General features: G+C 41.9%; 2 protein-coding genes across 2 annotated transcripts in view; both read left to right on the top strand.

Annotated features, from left to right (window-relative positions):
* The window catches only part of KCNH8 (potassium voltage-gated channel subfamily H member 8), a 186,389-nt gene that overhangs the window by 60,877 nt on the left and 99,396 nt on the right, over positions 1 to 26,116 (top strand). Inside the window, exon 3 of the mRNA XM_063409196.1 lies at positions 11,523 to 11,654. Coding sequence (XP_063265266.1) covers positions 11,523 to 11,654 — 132 coding nt within the window. The remainder of the gene's footprint in view (positions 1 to 11,522; positions 11,655 to 26,116) is intronic.
* LOC134556836 (uncharacterized) lies at positions 18,091 to 24,352 on the top strand. The gene is made up of 2 exons (XM_063409211.1): positions 18,091 to 19,339; positions 22,732 to 24,352. The coding sequence occupies exon 2, from the start codon at positions 22,744 to 22,746 to the stop codon at positions 24,253 to 24,255; it is 1,512 nt and encodes a 503-aa protein (XP_063265281.1). The 5' UTR covers positions 18,091 to 19,339; positions 22,732 to 22,743; the 3' UTR covers positions 24,256 to 24,352.

Below are 26,116 nucleotides of genomic sequence, written 5' to 3'. Positions count from 1 at the left end.
AAATATACTTTTCATCATAGTTTCAGTATTTATTTTAGGTCCTCAGTCAGTTTCTTGCTTTTTCTTTGACAAAACTATATTAGTTTCTTGAAGAAATCAGAAAAGGAGACTATTAAAAGACAAGGAATTTTATGATTGTTGCCTTCTTCAGAAAGTTTTAAAATTATATTTCTTAGGAGAAGATTTTTTTAACTTCTTTTTTTCTGTTACTATTTCTACATTTTCTTTAAAACATCTGCAACAAATTAAGTTGTCAATTATGATAATGGAAATGCAAATTAACCTTTCGAAATTCAAGTGAGTTGTGAGAAAAACACTCACTCCTGGATCTCTTGTGTAGAACAATCTAAAAGCAGTTGGACACTATGCTGAGGAACTATATTTGAATAAAACCTTATTTTTCTCCCTATCAGACTTTTTCTGAAATTTGTCAACATCAAGTACAGGTAGTTAAATGAGGTCTTCACATTCCCTCAAACACAAGTACAATGAAGCAGCTCTGTGGATTTTGTTCCTTTTCTGTTACAGCCTAAGGTAATGCTACAATAAGCCCTGTAATCAGTGACTTAGTCCAGTCTAAGCTCCCCATCTTCTGCTGCTGAGAAGGTCACACCTTGGGTCCCCTACAATCCCATCAGATTTATTTCCTTTGTCTCAAAATTAGGTTTGTAGTGTTTGAAAAGAGGTTTGTGCTTACACACAACCTTCTAAAACATGCAGTAGCTCCACAGCCTTTCTTCATTGAAAGGAAATTGGCTTCTTTCTGTGTATGTACAAGTTGTGTGAAGACAACGTAATCAGCAGTGGCCACTGCTGATTTATGTGACATGGACAGTGACTTATGGACATCTGAGAGACTTCACTGTGGTGACCATCATTTCTGTGCACGCCAGAAAGAAGGGCTGTTTGCACAAGCCTTTGTGCATAGCTAAAAATCCCCACTGTAAGAGGACTGGAGCAAGTGGGTGTTGCTGGGACCACCTTTACAAGGTGTCTTAGGACTTGGGTGGAAGCAGAGTTTGCTTTGTCTGAGACAGTTAAGCAGGAGTCAAAGGACACTTTGTCAGCTTCTATGTGTACACTGATTTAAATATTTTCTGGGTTATGTCTTAGGCTTGTGCCTTGTAGTTTTTTCTCCCTAAAGGCTTGGTAAGTAAATTGTAAGGTCAGGAAGTTATGATGTATTTAATTGCTGCATTTATTTCTTAATTTATTACCAGTCAGTAAGATTAAATCAAGGAAGGTATTTTCTCTCTTCTCATCACTGCATGAGAATATGTATTTTGATAAGGCTGCATCCATATCTGGGAGGTTGGGATTAAGGTGTTGTTTCACATGAGCAGAATATGAGTAGAGAAAGGGTGAAAGCCAGATCCTCTCACTGAGCTCCTGGATTCATCAGGGAAAAGGTTGTTTGAAGTCTGGGTGTAACAGTGTTCTCACGTGAACAGGAATGACAGCCACAGGTAAATGAAATAAGGCTCAGGCCACGAGACATCATCCATTGCCTCTGCCATGTTTGTGGCTGGATAAAGTTGCTAGACAATAGAAAAGGCTACTCAAAATCATTTCTATTTAATGCATTCCTTGGGTTAAGAAAACAGAAAAGCTTTTTTTAGACAGAGTTCAATGTTTCTTACAATTGCAGAAGAATTAATTAATTATGAAGAAATTGAGGAGAAATTAATTTCTTTTAAAATGAAAGAAAATTGGATTTTCTCTACAGAGAATATTTTGCTTATTGCAGAAATTGTATCTTTTCTTTCCAACAAGAAGTTTTAACAAATACTTTTAATGGCTGTCCAAAAATATTCTATAGCATTTTGAAACATGAGAGTTGTATGGTACCAGGTTAACATTTTCTGGCTGTCTTCTTTAACAATGTTCTGAAATCCACCATGCCTTTTGGAAGTTAAGCCCAGCAGTAGGAAAAGGCACATATATTAGAATGTTCTGACTGTAAAAAAAATTTCTGTACAGAGACCCCGATTTCATTGTGACTACTTTCTACTATTTTCTAGTGGCAATTTTCTACTTACTAATATAGAGAAAGCCCTTGACAAGTTGCTTGACAGTGCAGTTTGTAGCAATGTGGCCTCACTGCTGCTTCACTGCTTCTCTGCCTTAAAAACCTCATCTAAAAATAAGAAAGCCAAAAAGCTTTTGTGGTAGGCTTGCTCACGTTTGCTAAATTATAGTACAAAATACAGGAGGGGGGAAATAAAAAAGCAAGCAACACTGAAAGATTAATCTGAAGGTAACATCTAATTGCTATTACCTGACCCATAAAAATTAAATTGCAACTTTATAAAATAATTTTTTTTTCTTGTTTCTTTTTCTCTTTTCTTTATTTTTTCTTTTTTTTTTCCTGTTTTGTTTTTTTAATTTCCCCCTTTCATATAACTCATTAATCATTAAGAAATTTTACTGATTTTTGGGAAGTCTTCCACTTTAAAAAGCAGTATAGAATATAGACAGAGGATAGGTCCTTATTTTCCTCTATTTCACAGAAGAGGGTATTTTTGTCTCCTTTCTCTCCAAACCCTTCATTTGCTTGACCTATGGCTTCTGATGAAAGGTGATGTGTACCTCTGAAATGTTTTGGTGTGTTAGAGACAGTCCCTGCAGCAGAAGAGGAAGACAGAGCAGGCTTATGCTCCTCTGTAGTGCCGTGCCTTAAACTCTGCAGAGACTTGGGTGAAGTGGTCAACAAAAGACTGAAAGAGGACAAAACAAGGGGATGAATTTCAGTTAGAAGGGAAGGGGGAAAAAAAAGGCAAAAAAATCTCCTGTGCAATGTGCAATGTGATCTAAACCATCTGAGATCTTTTCCTAGAATTTAATGAGACATCAACAAGACTTCAGCTTACTGACAGTGCTGATACTTCATTCTGATGGCATTCACGGTGATATTGGCTAATAGCTTCTTTCAGTAGCAACATGATGTATTAAAAACATAATTCACTGAGAAAAGTCTTGCTCTTCTAAAACCACATTGATGCGTAAATAAATCTGTGTGAAATTTTCCTGTTACTTGTTACATTGCTACAACTTGATGCCCTTCACTGCTAACAGATGCAATCAGTGTTTCCACACAGGCACCCTGGGCTTTCAGCTGCACCTGGTATGAATGCTCCTGGATGCTTTTTTTAGTTTTTAAAAGACATTTCACTGTGCTACTTTTAATACATACATTTTTAGTAAGAGATATTGGTATTTATTTTGCAGAAGGATGTTCATAAAACATCTGACTAATCACCCTTCTCTTCAGATTTTTCTCACAATTTTATGGCCACACTGAGTCTGCTGCCTTTTATTTTTATGATATTTAAATCAAGTTTTGGCTAAAAGCTGACTTGGGTGCCTGTGCTTCGTCACGAATTAGGCTATTCTTTGGATAACGAAAGTTCAAAGTATCATTTCTCCAGATGACCATATGCCTCTCTTCTGCTGACATTTCCTTATTTCCTCCCTGATCCCGAAATCCACATTCTGGATTATGATGCAGATTATTTGTGGTGATGTTGTGACGCATTCTTGCTTTAGCTGTGTAGTTTCTTGGAAGGTGGTAGGAGGCTTAAGTAAGCCCTGTCTATTGAACCCTCTCACTGATTTGGGTAGGGAACTGCAAAAGCAGTTTGATTTTATAGAGCAGTTAAATAACTAGAAGGTTAAAACCTGCTGCTTTCCAACTGGGGTTACTATCATTTGTTTCATTGGACAGGCTCAGAGACTGTTTAAGCACGTGCTCACATGGACTGAAGTGATGAATTGGAAGATTAATCCTCTGCCATGTTACATAATTGCTCAGTGTGTTTCAAAACCTTTCTGTACAAAACACCTCCAACCTGACAGGAAGGAATTATCAGTTCAGATCCATGACTCACCTCCATCTCAGGTCCCATCTCAGCCTCCTCCTTCCAGAGAGGTGTCCATGGACTGCATATGAACTACTCAAGTTCTTGAATCATGGCTGAAAACTTCTGAATAATATTAACAGATAAGAGAAGGGTTATAGAGCAAAATATTATCTGACCTATCCCTGTGGGAAAAGCAGTGTAAAATAAAGTGATCAGTTTCTAAAATGTAGCCTTTCCATGTAAGTGGACGAGTAACCAGCAGAATGCCCTTTTCCTCTTTGTCATGTCTTTAGAAAACTTTACACAAGTAGGAGGTTGCAGCCAGCATCTCTTCCAGTGCTGGGAGATCTCCCATTCTGCAGACTCCAGGCCTTCTGTTTCTAGGGGCTGCCACTGCCAGAGACTCCAGAGTGAGGGTCACAAAAATATTTTGCAGATACTTTAATTTATATAATTATCACTTAATTTTTGAAACTAAAAATGTGAAATTTTCTTTATAGGTGTAGTGGTCTGTTTGGAGATTCCTGGGTTTTTTGCTTACAGTAAATTTCACATCATTGAAGTCTCTCTTTTCACATAATAAAATAATGAGCTTAGAAGCAAAATAATGTAATTCGAAAATGTGGCTATGTTTAAGTGAAATGTGTGCTTTAACTCTTTCAGATGTGAAAATATAATATATAATTTCAAAATAATAAATATGTATTTATTCATATATATGTATATATACAAATATATATGCAAATATATGTCCAGACATATATAATGTATATGAGAGATCATCCTGGTTTAAAAAAAAAATTCTTGCCTTCTTTTCAGAAGTACATCCCCCAGTAGGCTGAGAAATCACATTTACTGTTGTGATTATATCTGCATCTTGAATCTGAAAGTCCAAAAGGAATGACCATAGGCTATAAACACAGCTTTAACAATCAATTTCAAAAATACAGTAATCAATGGAAAGCAAATTTGGCTTATTTGGAAATTGCTTGACTGAAAGCAATGAAGTAAAGACTAAACTGATCAGGGAGGATCAAACCTGCCTATTTCTGAAGCAGTCTGTATAAAGATATTGAAAAAACTGTATTTTGTTTTGTTTTCTGTTGCTTTTGTTTGGTTGGATTAGTTTTCATTTTAGTGATAGATACTGTATATTTGTTTATATGAATAGATTTTCTCAATTAGTACTTTCCCAAGAGCTGGTTGAGAAATGCTGAATGCCCTGTACTAATATAACTGTGACAAAGTGATTATCCTTGGAGGGGGAGGGAAAGTTAGTTGCAGACTGCTAATGTTTATAAGTCTACCCTGAAGCTTTTTGCATTTAAACAGAATGCATCTCACTGACTTAAATGAGTTTTTAGATAATCCTGTGTGTTTTGCTAATTGTCATAACTGCAACCAGTAAATGTATTACATCGGGGAAGTACTTATCTCCCTAAATGTCATTTTTTTTTCTAATCTGCATGGAGATAGGAAAAGGAAATTAGGGCAGACAAAAAGAAAGTGGTACACCTAATGTATCTCACATGGCATTAAAAGGCATTGCTTAGTTCTCTGCTTTTGTTCAAGAAAAACCCAGGGTAACTAGAGGATTTTGAAAAGGTGTCATTAAGGATGGAAGATAGTGGGGCTATACAAGGAGAGACCAGAAAGCTGAGTAAACAAAGCTGAAATGTAGATGTGCTGGAGCTCATAAATTAGTTTGCATAAAACACTCATTGCAGACTGTACTAGATGTTGCATACAGACACTGTTCCACTAAGGCTGGAAAAGACATGCACTCAGACTAGGAGCTGCCATAGCACCGACAGTCTGTGTCCAAAAAGTGACAAACAGAAACTTCAGGGTTGTCAATTAAGCTTCTCTCTGCTTATCATTGGCAGTTTTCAGGAGAGGCAGGGATAGGAGATTGCTGTGCTGAAAAGGGTCTTCTCTTAGGGCATCCTTTCCCTCTGTTCATCTCTCCATCATGGCAGAGCTGGCAGAGAACGTTAGACATGCCGGGCCATGTGAGACGTGTGATATATGGGTTACCTGGCAGCAGAAGGAGCAGAGCAGAGGTTGAAGCTGGGCACAGAAAAGAAAGGCTAGGAGGACATGGAGGGATGGATTTGTGTATCTCTGATGAGATGTAATAGATTTGAATAATTGCACATGGTATTCCGTAGGATATGCATAGGATTGGAGAGCTATTTTTTAACAAGTTTTAAATCAGCTCCACAGGATTAAAAATTCTCTACTTATTCATACTGAAATACAATTTTTGCTTTGTTATTAAAGTGTCTTACTATCACCTTTCATCTACCAAATGCTTGGGACACAACTGTGTTCTGCTTTGAAATGGAAATAAATTTTGGAATGGATCCATTTTGGATACATTCATGGATTACAAATCCATTTTGGAACAAATTTACATTGATTGTTAAAACTTGTAAGGAGACTTACTTCCAGGTTACAAGCATGATCTGGTGGTCACACAGAAGTAGGGGAAACAAGTTCTTGAGTCTTTACTACTTGTATGAAAATGTCAACACAACCACCTGTTCCCATATAAGTCAGTTTCATCATAGCCCATATGAGTTCTTAGTTTAGCAATTTTTTCTGACCAAAGAATGTTACTAGATGTAGCAGATAAGCTGGCAATAGTAGAATTCAAGAAAAAAATTATAGATTTTGTTAACTTATAAATTCGATTTTTGCAGAAATGATGGAGAAGAGCGAGGTGATAATTTGCTTAAAGCACCAGAACTTTGCATCAGCTGTATTAATTGATCATTGTCAAAGTTATGATATTTACAAAAGAGAAAGTAATTGAATTTATAGCTATAATATTCTTGCAGCTCCTGTCCTTCTCTGTTCAGTCCAGTTGCAATTTTTAAAGCATTGTTTTCTTTGCATTTTGGTCTCATCAACAAAATGTTGACATCTTGTCAAAACCACATAACTTTCAAAATTATGTGTTAACAGTGAGGCTGGGAATTTTTGGGTAAGCTGAGGAAAGAGAGTTTGGTTTCCTCAGACAAAGTCTTTGGCATCCTGGTCTGTCAGTCCTGAAGTGCACACTTTCTATGATGGAAAAGTGGAAATGATCAGGCTCAAATATCTCTGGTGTTATGATGCATCCAGCAGCAGGTTTATTTTATTAATAATTAGCAACTGCCTATGAGACACTCTTGTAACGCTGAGGGTTTAGCATCAGTCTTGTTGACAAGTTATTACAGCTAGATACACGAAAATATTTTTATCTTTGTCTTCTACATAAATCCCTGGAAATGGGGTAATGTGTTTTAGTAGCTTTCTTTAAGGCTTGATTTGCATCTCCCTACAAAAGCATTTAGTTTACTAAGTCACCTACTTAAACAAATTTACAAATATTCCAAATTTACAATGTCTTGTGAAGCCTAATTCTGCCCTATTATGCATTTATGTAATTATTCCTTGAAGAGCTACTGCTTTGTGCCACAGGACTTATATTTAGTATGCAAACCATTTAAATTTTCTTTTTTTCTTCAGATGCTTGGGCTCTTAGTCTATGAACTATTGCATTTGCTTAATTTGAGATTGTGCAGATTCAAAACTTCAAAAAAGAGCTTAATCCTTCTTCCTTGCACCGCAGACAAGTGTAGATAGATCACAGAAATTTGTGTGTTTGTTATTTCTGGCCCCTGAATGATGGAAGGGACAGTATAAACAGGATCATTGTCCTTCTGGAAAGCATTGTGGCAAAAAAAGTCCTGAGGAATTGAAGGTCTTGAAGTTGATATGACCACACAAGTTGAAATGTAAAAAGAAGCCTTAAGCTTTTCTTCCTGGACAAAACTATCCCCAGACTGTCAAGAGCAAAAGGAAGCCATAGCTTGGCATGAGTAGCATTCATTCCAAGTATTTCTTAGATATATGTATGACTAAAAAATATTACGTAAAATTTTAACAAGATGGCTGCAGAGTTTATTTTGTTAAAGAATTACATAAACTTTGCAGGCCATCATCCCACACCATATCTCAATTATGAAACTTCTGCAATACCCAAATATCCACCAAAGATATTTCCATTCTTAATGTTTCATTGGGCTCTGTCTGGGATGGGCACGACTACAGATTATGCATTAGCATACAGTGAGAACACACAGCTCATCAGCACAGCTAATGATCTCAGTCTGTCCCACAGTTTATGCTGGCCTTGTTTTCTAGTGAAAAGAGGGTTTGGTTTTGAAGGATACTGGCATTCTAATGGCAGGGTTTTGTATAAAATTTCCCTTTTAAATGCCATGGTCTGTTGACCCTTGTTTTGATTTCAGTCTGAGGACAGATTTCTAGCTGTCAAAACGAGGAAAGGTAGAAAGGGTGGTTGAGAGAGTGACCATAAAGCACTCTCTTTTTTTTGTATATATAAAAGGTGGACTATAGCCAAATTGCCTTGTGATAAGATTATGCTTCATTTGGTTTCTTTTCTACTTCCCTGTGATATGCTTATATAAGCCTTGAGGATATTAAAATATATTTTGACCCTTCACTTCATAATGCAAGAGAAAGATTAGACTCTTTCTCCAAGAGAGGTGGCTTGAAGCAATAAGAAGAGTCTGTATATAAATAAACCTCCAAAAGAAATTTCTTTGGTAGACGACTCTTGACAATACAGAAAACCTTTGTATGCACCATCTGAAGCAAGGAAGGAATTTCTGTCTCACAGATGACTGCATTCAAAAGAACTGTAACAAAATAGGGCACTACTTTTTTGATGAAGAGAAAGTTCTGCATTTGGTTTTTATAGAATGATGTGATACTGGCTTTCAGTAAAAGCTATGTAGCAGATTGCATTGCAGTTTATTTTTCCAAGGATGGTCCTCAACAGTGAAAGAGAGAGGTCTTCTGTTCTTGACAGAATGCAACCTTATACTGACCTAGTCCTGACCTAAAACAGATCATCTCACCTGCTCCTAAAACAACTTCATATTTATTTGCTCCTCTCAGAGAAAAAGCAGAAAAAACAAAGAAAATAAAAAAGACAGAAAACCCCACCAAACAAACCAGCTCAGATTTAGGACTTCTAAAGATTCAGTGTATAAATGCAGATGGGACTGACAACCCAGGACATTATTCTGTAACTCTTCAGGAGAGGCGTAGCTTGTGCATGTATTGGATATGTGTTTTCTTTAGTGGCACACACCATATTTCATGCATGTTTACTTTGCTTTGTCAAAATATTTTCAGATATATTTACAGAGAAGGAGAACGAGAATGAGAAAAGAAAATGAAAGAAAATATGTTTGAGAGAAACGAAATTATGACAGGATGCAGAACAATTTCAGTAACCAGTGTGCAGTGACAAACGTCTACCTGTAAAGAACTCAAATGCACTTACTTTGATTATACAAAAGAGCCAATGCATAAAACCATTAAATATTAAATCAATTCGTCTCTAATGATTAACCAAGTTGTAATAACTCCTTTAAACCTACAAATCTATCATTTCAGACAATATTACTGTAACTGAGTCAGGTTTGTTTGAAATGGCTGATGTCTGCAACTTTCTTTCAGGCCTTAATGGCTAATGTATGTGTATGTGTGTGTGTGTAGAAAAGACACATAATCGAAAAGAGTAAGATATGCTTCCACATCTGGAAGAGATAGAAACATCTTCTTAAAAGGCCATTGGCCTTCTTGATGGTGTTTAGGAGTTCAGACCACTTCTTGCCCACTGAAACTACTGCTAGAATGCAGCCGAGCAGAAGATAATTTTGCCAGTAGGAGTTTGACCAGTTTAGAAGTTATGATGGTATTTTGTAAAGACTATTATTTCTACTTTTAAACAGTACAGGTTCTTAATGATTCTTCTCTTTGAATGGACCACTTCAGACTGGGAAGGTGATGGCTCTCTAAAACATTTCTGACAGTAATGCTACAGAGCAGTTTTTCCCAGAATTTTTAATACAGTTAAATCTGTAAAAAAAAAAAAAAAAAAAAAAAAAAAAAAAAAAAAAAAAAAAAATCAAAGTGTGAGAAAGAACAATAGAAATGTCTTGCTTCTGATTCTGACATAGGTTTTACATTCTTTTAAAAGAACATCTTTTCTTGCTTTGTCTTCAAACATCAGAATAAGAATACTTAAACCCAATACAAAACCAATCTGCTTCTTTCCACAAGGTTTTTCTGTCCTCCAATTTTCTTTCCTCCTGTTCCAATTTCTCCCTGTCCCTTCTTCAAATAGCTTAAGTGGAAGAGCTGCCAGATTGCTGAACTAGTAATGTTAGTCTCAAAGCTGCCTGTGTGACTCCTGAAGAGTTTGACTGGGACAGAGAGGGCCAGATGAATTTCCTTTGAAGCAAATTTTTGTACCTTTAACTGTCTTGGTCCTTCAAAAGAAAAGCTGCTCTTTCACCTATCATGCTCATCTACAGTGTTCAAAAGGCAGCCAGGGAACTTCCACTTGAAAATCCAAATTAGAAAACTTAACTGTGACCTTTCTGTGCCCAGTTCTTTTTCAAAACTGGAAACTTCAGAAGACAGCACAGCAGGAAGTGGCTAATCTGCTTGCTGTTCCTAAGGAGCCCTCCAAAGCTCAGCTGATCATTTGGCAGTAGTCAGCTGGGGCAGCAGTGGTCCAGGGAGCTAGTCCTGTTTCTTTTTATGAATTTAAGTAGGCTTTTGTTTGTAAATGAATGCTAAAAATAGTATGTTGTGAAGCAGTAGATTGTGGTAGTGTAAAGATGTACAAAAAATAAATTTTAAACTCTCTAGTGGTACTTCTAGCTCTTATAAATAAAATTAGTAGGCTGATGGCAGATGGAAGTAGTTAGCATGGATACCTAAAACCTGAAAGAGAAAAAAGTCTGCTTCTGGCCTGAGTTACCCCAGAATGGATGGAAGTGGGATCTAGGATGTTTGCATCTAAGCATTAAATATTTTCTTCTTCCAAGTGGTGTTGATAGGGAAGTTATGAATTATGTCACTGGAATTGAACATATCTTGCAAACAGAACATGTAATGTAAACAGTAAGAATTTAGTATAAACTACATCATTATGTAGCAGGTGTGGACAGAGAAAGATTGACCAGAATTAAAAATATTGTCAAACTCAGTTTTGTCCAACTTCAGTCTTAAAAAGGTGAACATCAAAGAAATTAAAGACAGCTGATAGTAATTTTAGAGATTATGTCTGATATTATATATCTGTCTGTGCATATTTCTACTCTAAGTCTGATATCTGATTAGTGTAAATATCTCTAAATTAGTAGAATGATGCTCTGACTATCAGGTCTTCTGTCAAGAGGTTTTAATGAGTATCAAGTCAGATGATTAAGGTAGAATGATTCTATAGCAGACATGAGTACTTCAAATGCCAAGTTAACAAAGTGAAAGCCATTCCAGGAAATAAGCAACATCAGTTGAGAGTTCAAAGGAAAGCATGGTTTCAGAGGAGTAAGCAGCTTCATTAAACTCTATTAATGATCCCTGTAGATAAATTTTGCATTTAAATTAATGTTGTTCATCTGGAGAAAGCAGTATTAAAGAGCTTCAGCCAATGAGGCAAAGTGATTTACATGAGCTGAACATCTGTGATTCCCTGACTACTGACCTCCTAAATAAGCAGTTCACGTTTTTCCCCCCTCTCTCTGCTAAAAGACAGCTGTTTGAATTAAATTCGTTCTTTCCTTGCAGGGTCTTCATTCTGGTGCTTACTGGATATTGTTCCTATAAAGAATGAAAAAGGAGATGTAGTACTCTTCCTGGCCTCTTTCAAAGATATAACAGACACAAAAGTGAAGATTGCTGCAGAAGACAAAAAGGAAGGTTTGTGTGAATTGCAAAAACATTGATAAGCACGAACAGTTATATGTTTTTAAGGATTGCACCTGCATGAGCTTAGTCTTGCATGTACACTATTCAATACCTCTTCGTTTTCCAAAGAAATTAATATATGACATGAAATGATAGATAATCTGTTTGGGTTCACTATCTACATATTGCTGCAGGTTCTGTAACTTAGGAGACAGAGTATTTTGTCCTAAAACTTAAAATTGTTTTTATGTACCATGATTTATTTACTTTCAGTATTTACATAGGTATATTTTGGTATTTTGGAAAAGCTAGACCTTTTCAAAAGTTCCATCTATGCATCTGATTTCAGCTTGCTGAGAGAAAACTAACGTATTTTTTCATGTTTTCCAATGAGCAAAATTTAAAACAACTTTAAAAATTATTTTGCCTGTTGATAAGCATACATTTTCTTGTGTCATCTCATTTTCATTACACTTTAAGTTACAAGACTTATTATGCCATCAGAATTATCCAATAGTATAAGAAATACATTCTCACTTTTATTTGCTTTGTAAAGGAAACACTGCAAAGATTCTTTTCCATGAATTTGGAAAATTGTCCTGTGGCAATGGCTCACAACTGCCATAAAATAATTTTTACTGTGTAGTGTAATCAAGGTTTGCTAAATTTTGCTAACACAAAGCAAAATTAGTGTAGAGGGATGAAGGCTATGCAGTGATCATCTGCTTGTGCATCAAAGGCAGTGAATTTATTCCAGATTTGCATTTTTTAAAGGTATAGAGAATACTTCCGTTTTGTAATTTTTCAATCTCAAAGGAACTATTTAGAAAGACTTTATCTGTAGACACCAAGAGTAGCTCTCAGAATTCTTTAAAAAATCATTGGTTTTGAATTTGCCAACCTGGTACTACTCTGGGATCCATTTAAATTGTTCACCCCGTGGTAGCCGTTGATCTCTGCATATCTCAAAAACTACATAGTTATGGCCCTTAGAACATATTTACTCTTTGTGGATTTCTAAAGTAGGGGAACAATTAATATTCAACTTTTTCTGCTTTTAAATGTTCTTTTTTTTCAACGAAAAAGTTATATTTCAGTTACAGAGGTGTGTAATTTGGTATTCTTTTATGAAATTTTAGTACTTTAAACTGTAAAATGTTGTGCTCTCTTGTGCTGATTAATATTTATAAGTCAACACTTATGCTTACAATGTTTGCCTCTTGTGTACATTTGCACAGATAATTTCATCTTTTACTTAATCTTCAAGCCCTGAATATTAGGTTTTGGGGCAGTGAGGAATTTTGCATCCTTCACTTTTTGCACTGAATATATTTGAAAATTTCTAAGCCAGAAGACTGAAAAATGGTTTTCAAGTAGTACACAAGTACATTTTGCTGCTTTTCCTTACACTCAATTTCAACCAATTGCTACCTCTTGAATTAAAAAATAAAAGCATGAAAAATATTTTTACCTTGTTTCTCCTTAAGCCTCAGAAAACCTTACTCTCATAAAAGTTTTAGGAAAGTTATTTATTGAAACCTGATACGTGGAACCATGTAGAAGAGAGATTGTCAGAACCTCTGTGCTCTAAAGGCTAATGATTTATGTACAAGGGATGCAAGTTTTCAGGACAGACTCAGTGAGAAATCATGTTCAGTATGCCAGTGATGACTTGAAATAGGTACATTGCTGATCACTTGCAAAATGTCAGCTATTGTTTATCTGATAAACATTTTGTAGCTGCATGGTTATTCTAGGACGGATTAAGACTCTCTTTTGACGTGGTTTCATGTCAAATTGTAAATCTAAGCAGATTTTAACTCTTCTGTGTGCTGACACAGGAATGCACTTGTGCAGGGCTGCACTACACCAGCAAATGCCCATTCAATTGCTACAAGCAATGAATCAATATTCACTTGGCTTTCACATTTCACACACTTCACACTTGGCTTTCTTCCATGATGTATTCTTTAGAGCACCATCCTGAAACTTGGTTGTTCCATCCCCTCACACTTATTTTAAAACCATGACAATCATTTAATGTTATTAACATCAAGGAAGCAGAAAGTGGCACTTGGTATGGGGCTTTGACAATTATAGCATTTTATAGAATAGAGTGAGAAAACGAACAAGATTTAACCATTTCTTCAAAATATTTTTTTTAAAACTCATCATTTTATTTTTGTGTATATCCACTTGACTATATAAAAATAAATCTAGGGGTATATCAGCTCTTTTTTAAGAACATTAAAATTCTTCCTATGCAGAGTGATTTACTAATCCTCCAGTGGTGAATATCATCTCATTATTTTCAAAAAAGAATTCCCAGTACAATCTCTGCAACTCATTCAATATCTGGAATTTCAGAATGTTTAACTTCTAGAAGCAATTGGTGCTGCTTTACTTAGCCCACAACTGCTATCAGGAATGTACAATGCACCTTGAATTAACAAAAACTTGAGTTGGTTTTTTGTTTGGATGTGTGAAAAAGCTTTTTTAATGTTCAGAGATTGATTTAATTTTTCAAGGATTACTGAATTTACCCTTTTAAAAATCAAATAGTTTTTAAACTTGTAGTTGAAGCTGAGCTATTGCTACAAGGTAATTGCCATTATACAGCTTTCTATTCCCTTTTAACATATCTCTTGAGGTAAGACTGTGTATGAAAGGAGAACCTAGATACAGACATTCTCAGTGTGAAACTATTCTGCCCCTGAAAGGCTCCCTTATCAATGTTTTTGTTTCAGTCTCTCTTCTGTTTTCTGCCCAGAACTGACTTTTATAATTTGTATGAGTCATTAATAGTTATATCCCATCACACTTTAATTTCCAACCTCCTTAGAAAATTTATCTAACAAAATTCTTTCATGTTCCTTTTCTCCTAAGTCTGACCCTTTGACATTCCACTAGTACTTTATGGTAGCACACTGTCACACACTTTTGGTTGTGACTCCAAAAGTCTTCTCCAGACTCTTCCTCGGTCTTTCCTACTTTTGATATCACTTATTTCTTCTGTAAAATCTTGTTCTCCTTGTACTTTTACAATGACACCTTCCTGAACTTTATCTTCTGATTTTATGGCCCCTTTCTTCTTGTGCATTGTATATTTACATTTGCAAATCTCAGGAGCCAATGCTGTCTGATTTTCTGCAGACATTTTCTTCTCTATCTTATCTCATCTGTTCGCACAACTTCAGTTGGTCCTTTGTGCCAATGTGCCTTGCAAAAGTCCACTTTTTACCTTATTTTCCTTTACTCAGCACAAATGTCAGATGTCGTCTGTGACCTTTTCTTTTGAATGTGTCATTCTAAATACAAATTTAACAGAGTTTTTTCTGCTTTTCTTCTGTATAAAAGTTTCCAGTGAAAAGAGCACTATTAACCAATGGGAGAAGCAGACTGTTTTCTGCTTCATTGTTTCATATAAGAAAAATGGAAAAACCCATGCCTGAGAAGTTTGACAGTCTATAAGAAATGCTATGGCAGTCAGCAACTTTCACACTTCTTTGGTTTGGTTTGGATTTGGTTTTTGAGTCAAAATGACAATATCCCTAAAGGATTCAGTTTTTCAGTATTGCTAATTTACTTTCAACAATACATGTTTGCCCTACCTGTAAGTTTACTGTAGAAATACAATCTGCTTTCCATCTGCTTATATATCTGCTTAAATATCTGTAATCACTTGTTGTGAGAAGCAGCTCACCACCTTTTCTTCCTAAAATTGTGCACTTTAAGCAAAATTTTGGTCTTTTTAATATGCAGGGAAAGGTTTATTTTTTTAATAAACTGTTTCTTAAATAGTTTTATGGAAGTTTTATTTAGACATCCTAACTTACAATGAGCTACTTCTTGGCAAACTAGTTCAAAGTTCCATTGTCCTTTTGGAGGAAAAGTGATTAAACTGAAAATTATATTCTCTAAATCTGAACTACAGTGTGGCATGGCTTTTTCATTTCTGCATATGACATACAACTAATGCTGGAATTTAGTGGGAATTTAGGAACCCTGGTAGGATGTGGTGGTGTGGATGGTTGAACTTTCCCCATTTCAGTATGTTGAACCTCAGTTGGACTCCACAAAGAAAGTTGGGACAGTGTAAGCAGAGACAAGCAGGTGCAGTGAAGGACTGTGACAAGGAAAAGAAGGACAGACGAGGGAGAGGATTTAAAGAGAGAGACTTAAGGAAGAAGGAGAGGGTGCTGAAAGAAGGATATAGGAAAGAGGGTTTTGAGGCAGAGAGAAGTTGAAAGATATATGGGTGGTTTACCAAGTGGGAAGGATTTAGATATGTGGAAAAGATGAAAGGCTGGTGGGTCCTATATTGTATGTTCTGTACAATGCTGTATGTTCTGTACACCCCCCCTTAATTGAAATTCATAAGTTCCCCTTGGTCACATGTTACCTTTTCCCCTTTTCCCGCCACTGTGTTATCCCTCCCCTATCCCCTAACTGGTTCAAGGCTTGCAACCCTTCCCCTTATCTCCCAAGTGTCAAGGTTCCATTGGTTGCCGCAAAGAGGGACTCCCATTTCTCCTCCCCTACCCCGAAAGCATATAAGCTGGTGCATTTCTTTGTTCGGTATCCAGTTCCAGTTCAGCCTGGTTCCACTTCGGTCTGGACAGTGCTATGTTGGATTAAAGTTGTGGTTTCTCTGGCTGGCTGGATCCTCCTTTCTCGCTCTTAGCGCGTCGCTTCAGTTATCCTACTGCCGTTCAGGTCTCTCCCAGGGTCAAGAACCCACAGGGCTGACCCCTTCGTTCCGCTGAGGGGCGGCTCGGATTCCGCTTGCTCCGGTGCCTGGGCTGGCTCGGGGTGAAGCCAAGGGGCTTAGTAGCGGCACCGCGACAGGTGGCTGGCACCCCAGATGGGACACTGAGGAGAAGCCTTGAGTTTCCGTGAAGGCTCTTGTCTTCCCTCTTTGTGGTCCCCGTGAGGATTGGCGGTGCTTGCACCAGGCGCGAGCACCGAAGAGTTTCAGATCCAGGGCGGTCCCACCGCTGCGAGTCGAGCAGCCTCTTCGGAGGAGCGCTCCTCGCAGATCCAGGAGGCAGCTTCGTCGGCAGCACTCCCGGCGAAGTCTTCTGTGCGCTGAGGGTTCCCCAAGACCGCAGGTAAGTACCCTCCGTCGGGGGCACGCGATCAGGACCCCCTCTCCAAGCCACGGGGGAGGGCTCCGAGGAGAAGTCTGCGCAGGACCGGGGGGTTAACGCTTTCGTTTTCGCTCCCGGTTTGGTCGTGCCCAGGCGGTTTTTAGTTCTTTTCGTTCGGGTTTGTTTCGTTCGAGTGCTCCTGCCAGCTCTCGAGGGAGGCTCGGAGCTGGGAGAGAGTCGGGTTTTTGGGGACGTTGCGCGTGCCGCGCGCCGGGAGGATCGGTGGCTTTAGCGAGTGCAGGGTTGCCCGGTTTTTAAGTTGCGGCAGTTACGGTTTTCTGTTTGAGATTTAGTTGGTCCGGTCTTGGGTGAGGGTGGTTTTTCAACACCGGCGAGATGGGTGCCTCGCTTTCGACCACCCAGAAAGGAGTTTATTATGTTCTTGTTAGAGTTTTGGAGGAGAACAAGGTTCAGTTCTCCCGCGGTTCGTTAAAACGGCTGGTGCGGTGGCTTTCCGTGCAGTTCAGTAACACGTCTGAGGAGCTTGTAAGGAACCCCCGTTACTGGGAGGCGATCGAAAAAAAGGCGGCCAATTCGGATAAATGTCCCCAAGATTTTATGTTTTTGATTGTCAAATTTAAAACGATCGCTAACAGCTCTCCCCTGCATGAAAAGCCAACGCGACCGCCCGCCCCAGTTTCCCGTTCCCCTTCTCCCAATCCCCGTGTTCCTCGGAAGGGAATTCTGAGGAGAGCCGCAGACCCTAGGTCTGCCAGCCCAGGCTCTCGCCAGAACTCCCGGTCCCCCAGCCTCAGCAGTCTTGTCCGGACTGCTGAGGAATCCTCGGGTCGCCCTGGACAAGCGGCCCGGGGACGCAGCCCTTCCCCTGTTTCCCCAAGTTGTCGACCAAAAGTTAGATTTAATCTTGCTGCGTCACAGGAGCCACAAGATGGCGCCTGCGACACACAAGATGGCGCCCGTTCGCGCCGTTCTCCTACCCCTCCCCCGCGTCCCCCTCCCCCGAAATTCAATCCCTTCCTTGACCCAACCCCTTCATACCCGCCCAACCCCTTTTATCTGCCCAACCCATTTTACCCCTTGGTCCCTCCCACACCCGCCCCCTCTGTTCCCTCCCTTGCTCCACCCATGGCTCCTCCCACATACCCGATGTCTCCTCCCTTTGTGGCCGCCCAAACCCCGCCTTCGGTCCCTCCCTTTTCCCACGCTGACACTCCTCCCACTCCTGCCCCCTGGCCCGCCCTAGGGGCGGAGCCAGGCACTTCTCCCCACCCCGGAAGGAGGCCATCTTGGAATGGTAATTCCCACGCTGCCTCTTCCGGTTCCCACGGTAGGGAACCGGAAGACAACAGCGATGGAAACCAGGAAGTGCATCTCTCAGCTGCGCCTGTCACCTACCGAAGGGCTCGCGGGGGTGGCGACCCTAAACCGAATTGGCAGCCATTTTCACAAACTATAATTCGAGATTTATGTAAGGCGCACAAAGAATTTGGGAGAGAGAGCCCGTACTTCCGCGGCCTCCTTCAGGCAGACCTAGCAGCTGCGACAACCCTTCCTGCAGATTTAAAGCAATTATTTTCTTGCCTGATGACACCGGCTGAATTTGAATTATGGCTTGCTGCATTTAGGCAAGCCCTGCGGGAAGAGCTGCCGCACCTGCCACTCCCAGCAATTGATGAGGGAGGTAATCCCCTTACTGTTGAATTGCTGGGAGGAGAAGGTTCCTTCGAGTCCCCTCAAGTTCAGGCACTGCTCATTCCACCAGCAGTTTTGCCTAGGGTGCGAGACCTGGCCTGCAAAGCCTTTTTCACGATGCAGCCTCGTGCACCCCTGCCGCCGTTCACCCAGATTAGGCAAGGGGACACAGAATCATTTGTAGATTTCGTGGACAAGATGACTAGGGCTTTGGAAATACAAGTAACGGACGGGCTTGCCCGTAAGAGAATTTTGGAGGAGATTGTTTTTGCTAATGCTAATAATGTGTGCAAACAAGCGATTTTAAGTCTCCCTCCAGAACCCCCACGGACTCTACAGGTGATGCTGCAAGTTTGCCAGCAAAAGGTCCCTTTCCTGCTTCAACATATGACCACCACAAGCAAGCAGGGAACTCGGCAGGTGCATGCTGCGGAAGATGCGACTCTTCGTCGCCCACAGGCCCGCAAGCCGGCAGCGTCGAACCCAGCCAGAGCACGGGTCGAGTGCTACCTCTGCCATGAAAAAGGGCATTTTGTGAGCCAATGCCCGCATAACTTGCTGGCAAAGCCTCGGCCGCAGCAGGAGGACTCCCAACACAATTCAAAAAACTAGGGGGGGAGTGCGGGCCCACCCGGCATGATGACCCCAACAGGGTGGGCAGTGCAGAAGAGAAGGCAGTCAACGCCTTTGGGGGTCACTGGACCAAGACAACTATCTCGGACTGGCATTTCCTTCACCCTTCCCAGGAGGGAACTTTCCCAGACTTGACGTTAACACCATTTTGTAAACCTTACAGGTTGAGGCTCACTCACAGTGCGCACCTCAGAGATACCAGCTGGTACCCAGTTCGCGTGGATTGCGAAGACCTTCTGGACTGGCCGTTTCAAAGGAAAGGTAAGTTCATTGTTGTTGGGGACTGTAAATACACTCCGCAAGACATTGAGGTATACCCGGGGACCTATAAGGGTGACCCCAGGTTCCTCAATGTCTGGCTGCGTTCCACTCATCCCCCAGCTTTCCACCCAAAGGGACAAATAGTGGCCCAGGCAATTCCACACACCAGGCCAGATCAGTATCAGGTTTACCCTGAGGAAAGGCCACTTTCAGTCAACGCAGTGCATCGGATCACAGAAGAAAAACCTATAATACAATGTACGATGTCCATTGGGGATGAGTCCGTTAATAAAGGTCTTCTTTTTGACACAGGAGCGGATGTCACGGTCATTCCCACCCGGGAGTGGCCGTCACATTGGGCCTTGGAGGACGCGCCGGCGAATATCTCCGGAGTAGGGGGTTTTCAATCGGCTAAGAGATCAGCGCGCATGGTGAAATTCACGGGGCCGAAAGGGCAATTGGCATATACGCGCCCTTTCGTTTGCAAATATGAACGGCCCCTGCTTGGTAGGGAGCTCATGTCCCAATGGGGGGTCACAATTAGTATCCCAGACCCCCCTCAGGTTTTTTGCCTAGCGGTCACTGAGGAGCGCCCAATCCTCAAACTGAATTGGAAAACGGATAATCCAGTGTGGGTTGACCAGTGGCCGCTATCCAAGGAGAAATTAAAGGCGCTCGAGGAGCTCGTGGAGGAGCAGTTACAGAAGGGTAATATCGTGGAAACGAATTCCCCCTGGAACTCGCCCGTCTTCGTCATTCGAAAGAGTGACGGAAGGCGCTGGCGCCTCCTTCACGACCTTCGACAAATTAATAACGTTATAGAGGACATGGGATCCCTCCAACCAGGAATGCCATCCCCTGCCATGCTGCCTCGAAATTGGAATCTGGCAGTTATTGATCTGAAGGATTGCTTCTTCCAAATTCCCCTACATCCGGATGACGCACCGCGTTTTGCCTTCTCGGTGCCTACCATCAACCGAGCGGCCCCAAGGAAGAGGTATCACTGGAGGGCTCTTCCCCAAGGTATGAAGAACTCCCCGGTGATGTGCCAGCTGTACGTCTCTTCCTTGCTGCGTCCTGTGCGCGCAGCCGCGGAGGAGGTTATCATCCACCATTACATGGATGATATCCTCATTTGCGCCCCAACAACAAGCGAACTGGATAGAGTCCTCACACGCGTAACAGATTTGTTAGTTGCTGCAGGGTTTGAGCTGCAAGCAGAGAAGATTCAGCGGATGCCACCCTGGAAATACCTGGGGCTGGAAATCGGACGGCGGACCATTGTTCCCCAAAAATTGGCTATCCGGACATCAGTCCGGACCCTTGCGGATGTCCATCGACTCTGCGGAGAGTTGAATTGGGTGAGGCCCTGGCTGGGTCTCTCCACGGAGGATCTAGCACCCCTCTTCGATTTATTGAAGGGGGGAGATGAGCTTAGCTCTCCCAGGGCGCTCACCGCGGAGGCAAGGAAAGCACTGGAGAAGGTACAACAGGCGTTGTCATCACGCCAGGCGCACAGATGTGACCCCGGCTTACCCTTTCGGTTCGTGGTGCTGGGTAAGCTCCCGCATCTTTTTGGGGTCATTTTTCAGTGGGATTCGAACACCACACAGCATGACACCAAGGGCCATGGGGGGAGAGATCCACTGCTGATCATAGAGTGGGTCTTTCTTAGCCACCACCGGCCCAAGAGACTTACGAGGCCACAAGAAATCATGGCTGAGCTGATCCGCAAGGCACGTACGCGCCTTTGCGAGTTGGCCGGTTGTGACTTTGAGTGCATCCATCTCCCCATCAAATTATCCTCGGGCCAGATCACCAAACCCATGTTGGAAACTCTGCTTCAAAATAATGAAGCTCTACAATTCGCTCTGGACTCTTTTACGGGCCAAATTTCAATTCATCGGCCGGCCCACAAATTGTTCAATCTGGATGGAAATTTTGAATTGGCATTGAGGAGTGTCCGAAGTGTAAAACCACTCCAGGCCTTGACCGTTTTTACAGACGCGTCCGGGGCTTCTCACAGGTCAGTGATGACCTGGGAGGATCCCGAAACTCAGCAGTGGGACAGTGATGTTGAAATCGTTGAGGGTTCGCCTCAAGTCGCTGAGTTGGCCGCAGTCGTCAGGGCATTAGAGAGATTTCCCGGACCACTAAACATAGTTACCGACTCTGCCTATGTTACAGGGGTAGTGTCCAGAGCTGATCAGGCAGTATTACAGCAGGTTTCCAACGACGCGCTTTATGCGCAGCTCTCGAAGCTTATAAAGCTTGTGTCCCACCGAGAGCACCCCTTCTACGTGATGCACACAAGGTCGCACACAGATTTGCCAGGGTTTGTTGCAGAGGGCAACAGGAGAGCAGATGCTCTCGCTGCTCCTGTGACAAAGACCCCACTGCCTGACATATTTCAACAGGCACAGCTCAGCCATGCTTTGTTCCATCAGAATGCACCAGCCCTGGTCCGCCGATTTCGTATCACCCGGCAACAGGCCAGGGCGATTGTGGCTTCGTGCCCATCGTGTCAATCCCACTCCGTGCCGACCATGCACGCCGGAGTCAATCCCAGAGGGCTGGGAAGTTGTGAAATCTGGCAGACCGACGTCACCCATGTGGCGGCGTTCGGGAGGCTCCGGTACGTGCATGTGTCCGTTGATACCTTCTCAGGTGTAGTCTATGCCTCCGCACACGCAGGGGAGAAGGCCTCCCACGTCATCCAACACCTCATTCAGGCCTTCTCTTTCATGGGCATCCCCAAGGAAATTAAAACAGATAATGGCCCTGCGTATACTTCCAGGGAGCTTGCAGATTTCCTGCAGCAATGGGGAGTTGAGCATAAAACGGGCATCCCTCACTCCCCCACGGGTCAGGCCATTGTTGAAAGGACCCATCAGAACGTCAAACGGGTCCTTCAACAGCAAAGACCAGTCCTGAAGGTTGAAACTCCATCAATCAGATTGGCAAGGGCACTTTATGTGTTAAATTTCCTAAATTGTTCTTATGAAAAACCAGATCCGCCCGTTGTGCGGCATTTCAATAGCAACCGCGACTGGGACCTGAGTGAGCAGCATCCGCCGGTGACCGTAAGGTTTCCCGAAACAGGGAAAGTGGAGGGTCCACTGACGCTTTTGACGTGGGGGCGCGGGTACGCCTGCGTCTCCACTGATGCCGGGCCGAAGTGGATACCCTCCAGATGGGTAAAGCCTTATATCGAAAGAAAAACAAAAGTCCGGAAAAACGAAAAGCCTCAAGTCGCCTCCGCGGCTCTCCGCCGCAGAAGGCGTGAGTCCAGTGACTCAGAGGAAGAGGAGGAGCAGTCAGAAGGTTGGGAGGACCCCTTTTTCTGTGATTTCCCACTTTGTAACGATTTGTTTTTCTGAGTTTCTGTTTAGATCCGTCCAACCATGAGCGCCAAGACTGCCATCAGTTCAGCCGTCCTCTTCGCCAGTCTCCTGACCATCGCCCAGGCGTGGCTCGTCCCCCAGCCACAACAGAACGTCTGGGCTGTCTTGGCCAAATCACTGGGCCAAGACCACATATGTCTCAACCAAGCGAGTGCCGCGAATCCCATGGCATCCTGCCTCGTGGGGATCCCATTTAAAGATCGTGAGATGCCCAAGATGCTTCTAGGTTATGCTCAAAAACTTAGACAAGAAGCTGCTAAAATGGAGCATAACCTAAAGCATGCCCATTACATCGTCGCGTGGTACAATTATATTAAAAGTCTTCCAAAGTTAGAAAACGAGCCTCAGGAGCTGGAGCTCCTAGGTTCCGCCAGAGCCGAATCTTGTTTTCATATCCGCAACGACCATGTCCAGCGTCACCACCGTCATTTTGTCTCCTCCAAAGCCCATTTTAATACTCATTGGTGTAACGCTGTGTCCTTTAGTTATCCTCCAATCCCTCCCCAAAAATCAGCCCAAGTCTTTGCCCATCCCCGCCAGCTTCCTAGGGGAACATTCTTGATTTGCGGAGACCACGCATGGGCAGGTATCCCCTCTCACCTCTCCGGAGGCCCGTGCACCTTTGGGACCCTCGGATTGTTTTCACCCAACAAATCACAAATTTTGGATTGGGGTACACAAAATTCTACAAATGGTGCACATATATTGGCACACTCTAGAAAGAAGAGAGAAGACTACTCTCTCAAAAAATTGGCAGACGATTGCGATGAGGAAATTATCCATTGGAGCAGATCTAAAGGCATCGCAATCACAGTATTTGCGCCGTGGGTCGCCATTGCTAAGACCCTCGGAGAATTAGGCCATTTGGAATGTTGGGTAGCTAAGCAATCCCGTTTGACTTCTAGGGCCCTATCAAACCTCCTGAAAGATGAGGAAATTACGAGGCAGGCAACCCTCCAGAATCGTGCAGCCATCGATTACCTCCTGCTCCTCCACGGTCACTCGTGTGAGGAGTTTGAGGGGCTCTGCTGCTTTAATTTGACATCTAGGGCCAAGGGGACTCGCGAGGCACTCAAACAAATGGAAAACATGATAGGAGACATCAAACAAGAATACGGGGACTGGCTCAGTAATTTATTCAAGGGATGGGGGATCTCGGGTTGGACGGGATCGATTCTTAGAACTGTTCTGTTAATTGTTTTTGTGCTTTTTGTTGCTATTGCCAGCCTTGGACTAATGAAAAAGATGTTGCAGAATTTGATTTCTTCCTCCACATCACCACTCAAAGCTGAAGTCCACCGAGTAGCCGTTGAAGTAGGCCCAGAAGTGTTCAAGGAGGAGGAGGAAAGCTTCGTTGATGAGGACGAGCAGGCTGAACAGCTTGAAATCATCGTGGAAGAAGTGCGCAGCTTTCCTCGAGAACAATGGCCTACTCAACAGCAGTGGTTTGCAGAATCATACCCACGTTCTGAACACCTGGTGGACCCCCCTCAATTCGGATATCTGAGATAGAACTCACAGGGTCAAAAATAAAAGAAAAGGGGGAGATGTGGTGGTGTGGATGGTTGAACTTTCCCCATTTCAGTATGTTGAACCTCAGTTGGACTCCACAAAGAAAGTTGGGACAGTGTAAGCAGAGACAAGCAGGTGCAGTGAAGGACTGTGACAAGGAAAAGAAGGACAGACGAGGGAGAGGATTTAAAGAGAGAGACTTAAGGAAGAAGGAGAGGGTGCTGAAAGAAGGATATAGGAAAGAGGGTTTTGAGGCAGAGAGAAGTTGAAAGATATATGGGTGGTTTACCAAGTGGGAAGGATTTAGATATGTGGAAAAGATGAAAGGCTGGTGGGTCCTATATTGTATGTTCTGTACAATGCTGTATGTTCTGTACACCCCCCCTTAATTGAAATTCATAAGTTCCCCTTGGTCACATGTTACCTTTTCCCCTTTTCCCGCCACTGTGTTATCCCTCCCCTATCCCCTAACTGGTTCAAGGCTTGCAACCCTTCCCCTTATCTCCCAAGTGTCAAGGTTCCATTGGTTGCCGCAAAGAGGGACTCCCATTTCTCCTCCCCTACCCCGAAAGCATATAAGCTGGTGCATTTCTTTGTTCGGTATCCAGTTCCAGTTCAGCCTGGTTCCACTTCGGTCTGGACAGTGCTATGTTGGATTAAAGTTGTGGTTTCTCTGGCTGGCTGGATCCTCCTTTCTCGCTCTTAGCGCGTCGCTTCAGTTATCCTACTGCCGTTCAGGTCTCTCCCAGGGTCAAGAACCCACAGGGCTGACCCCTTCGTTCCGCTGAGGGGCGGCTCGGATTCCGCTTGCTCCGGTGCCTGGGCTGGCTCGGGGTGAAGCCAAGGGGCTTAGTAGCGGCACCGCGACAGTAGGAAAATAAGAAAACAAATTATTCTGTGACTACTTTTAGATGTCTAATCTGCATGCTAATGTGGAATAATTTAGGTTACGTAGATGTATATTTCCTATAGTCACTGCTAAAAATCCCCTGATTAATTTGACTCATTCCACAAACCTTCCTTTAGTCTTTATTGGTAATCTATTTGCTTTTGTTTTGGTTGATTTTATTGTGAAAATTTTGAACTCTTAATTTAAAAGCAATTATTTTAGGACAGATTTTCTCAACTTTATTCCAGAATTATCATAAAAATGTGTGCAACATATAGTAACCACAGAATCACACAATATTTGAGGTGGGAAAATTATCTGGTCCAATGTCCCCTTCTCAAAGCAGGGTCAGACTGAATGAATTGCCCAGGAACACATGCAGATAAGTACTCAATAGCATGAGGGATGGAGACTCCACAACTTATCTGGGCAGCTTGTTCCAGAGTTCAAGTCCTCACAAAGCACAAAAAAAAAAAAAAAAAAAAAAAAAAAAAAAAAAAAAAAAAAGGTTTTTCTTAAACAGAATTTCATGTTTTAGGTTGGTCCGCCTGTTTGCAAAGATGCCTTCACTGTCAAAATAATGTGAATTAAAAGTTGGACTACACCTTCTGCCAACACAGATTAAACTAAGATGCATGTTATGGTGTAACTGTCTGGCTTTTTCTGGCTTCTTAGTAATCCTTAGGTCCATATGAATTTCTGAGGAGACAGATTTATTTTGATTATGCATCATTTGTTGGAGGGATGAGTTGTTCTTTTCAGTGTGCCAGAAGTGAAATACCATGTGCCAAATATTATACATTTCAGGTTTTTTATGTTGAAAATGTCTATTTGGAGCAGCACTGGTCTCTTGTAAGAAATTCTGCAATATGCACTTTGATTTTTTTTTCTTAATTACTGTCTCAGCTACTTCATGTTTGTTCAAGCTACTACAGTGAATATTCAGGAGACAAGTTTTCATTTTAAAGCTTC

Source organism: Prinia subflava, chromosome 1 (genome assembly GCF_021018805.1).
Source record: "Prinia subflava isolate CZ2003 ecotype Zambia chromosome 1, Cam_Psub_1.2, whole genome shotgun sequence".
Lineage (NCBI taxonomy): Eukaryota > Metazoa > Chordata > Aves > Passeriformes > Cisticolidae > Prinia > Prinia subflava.
This window is presented reverse-complemented; position numbering and strand designations above follow the sequence as displayed.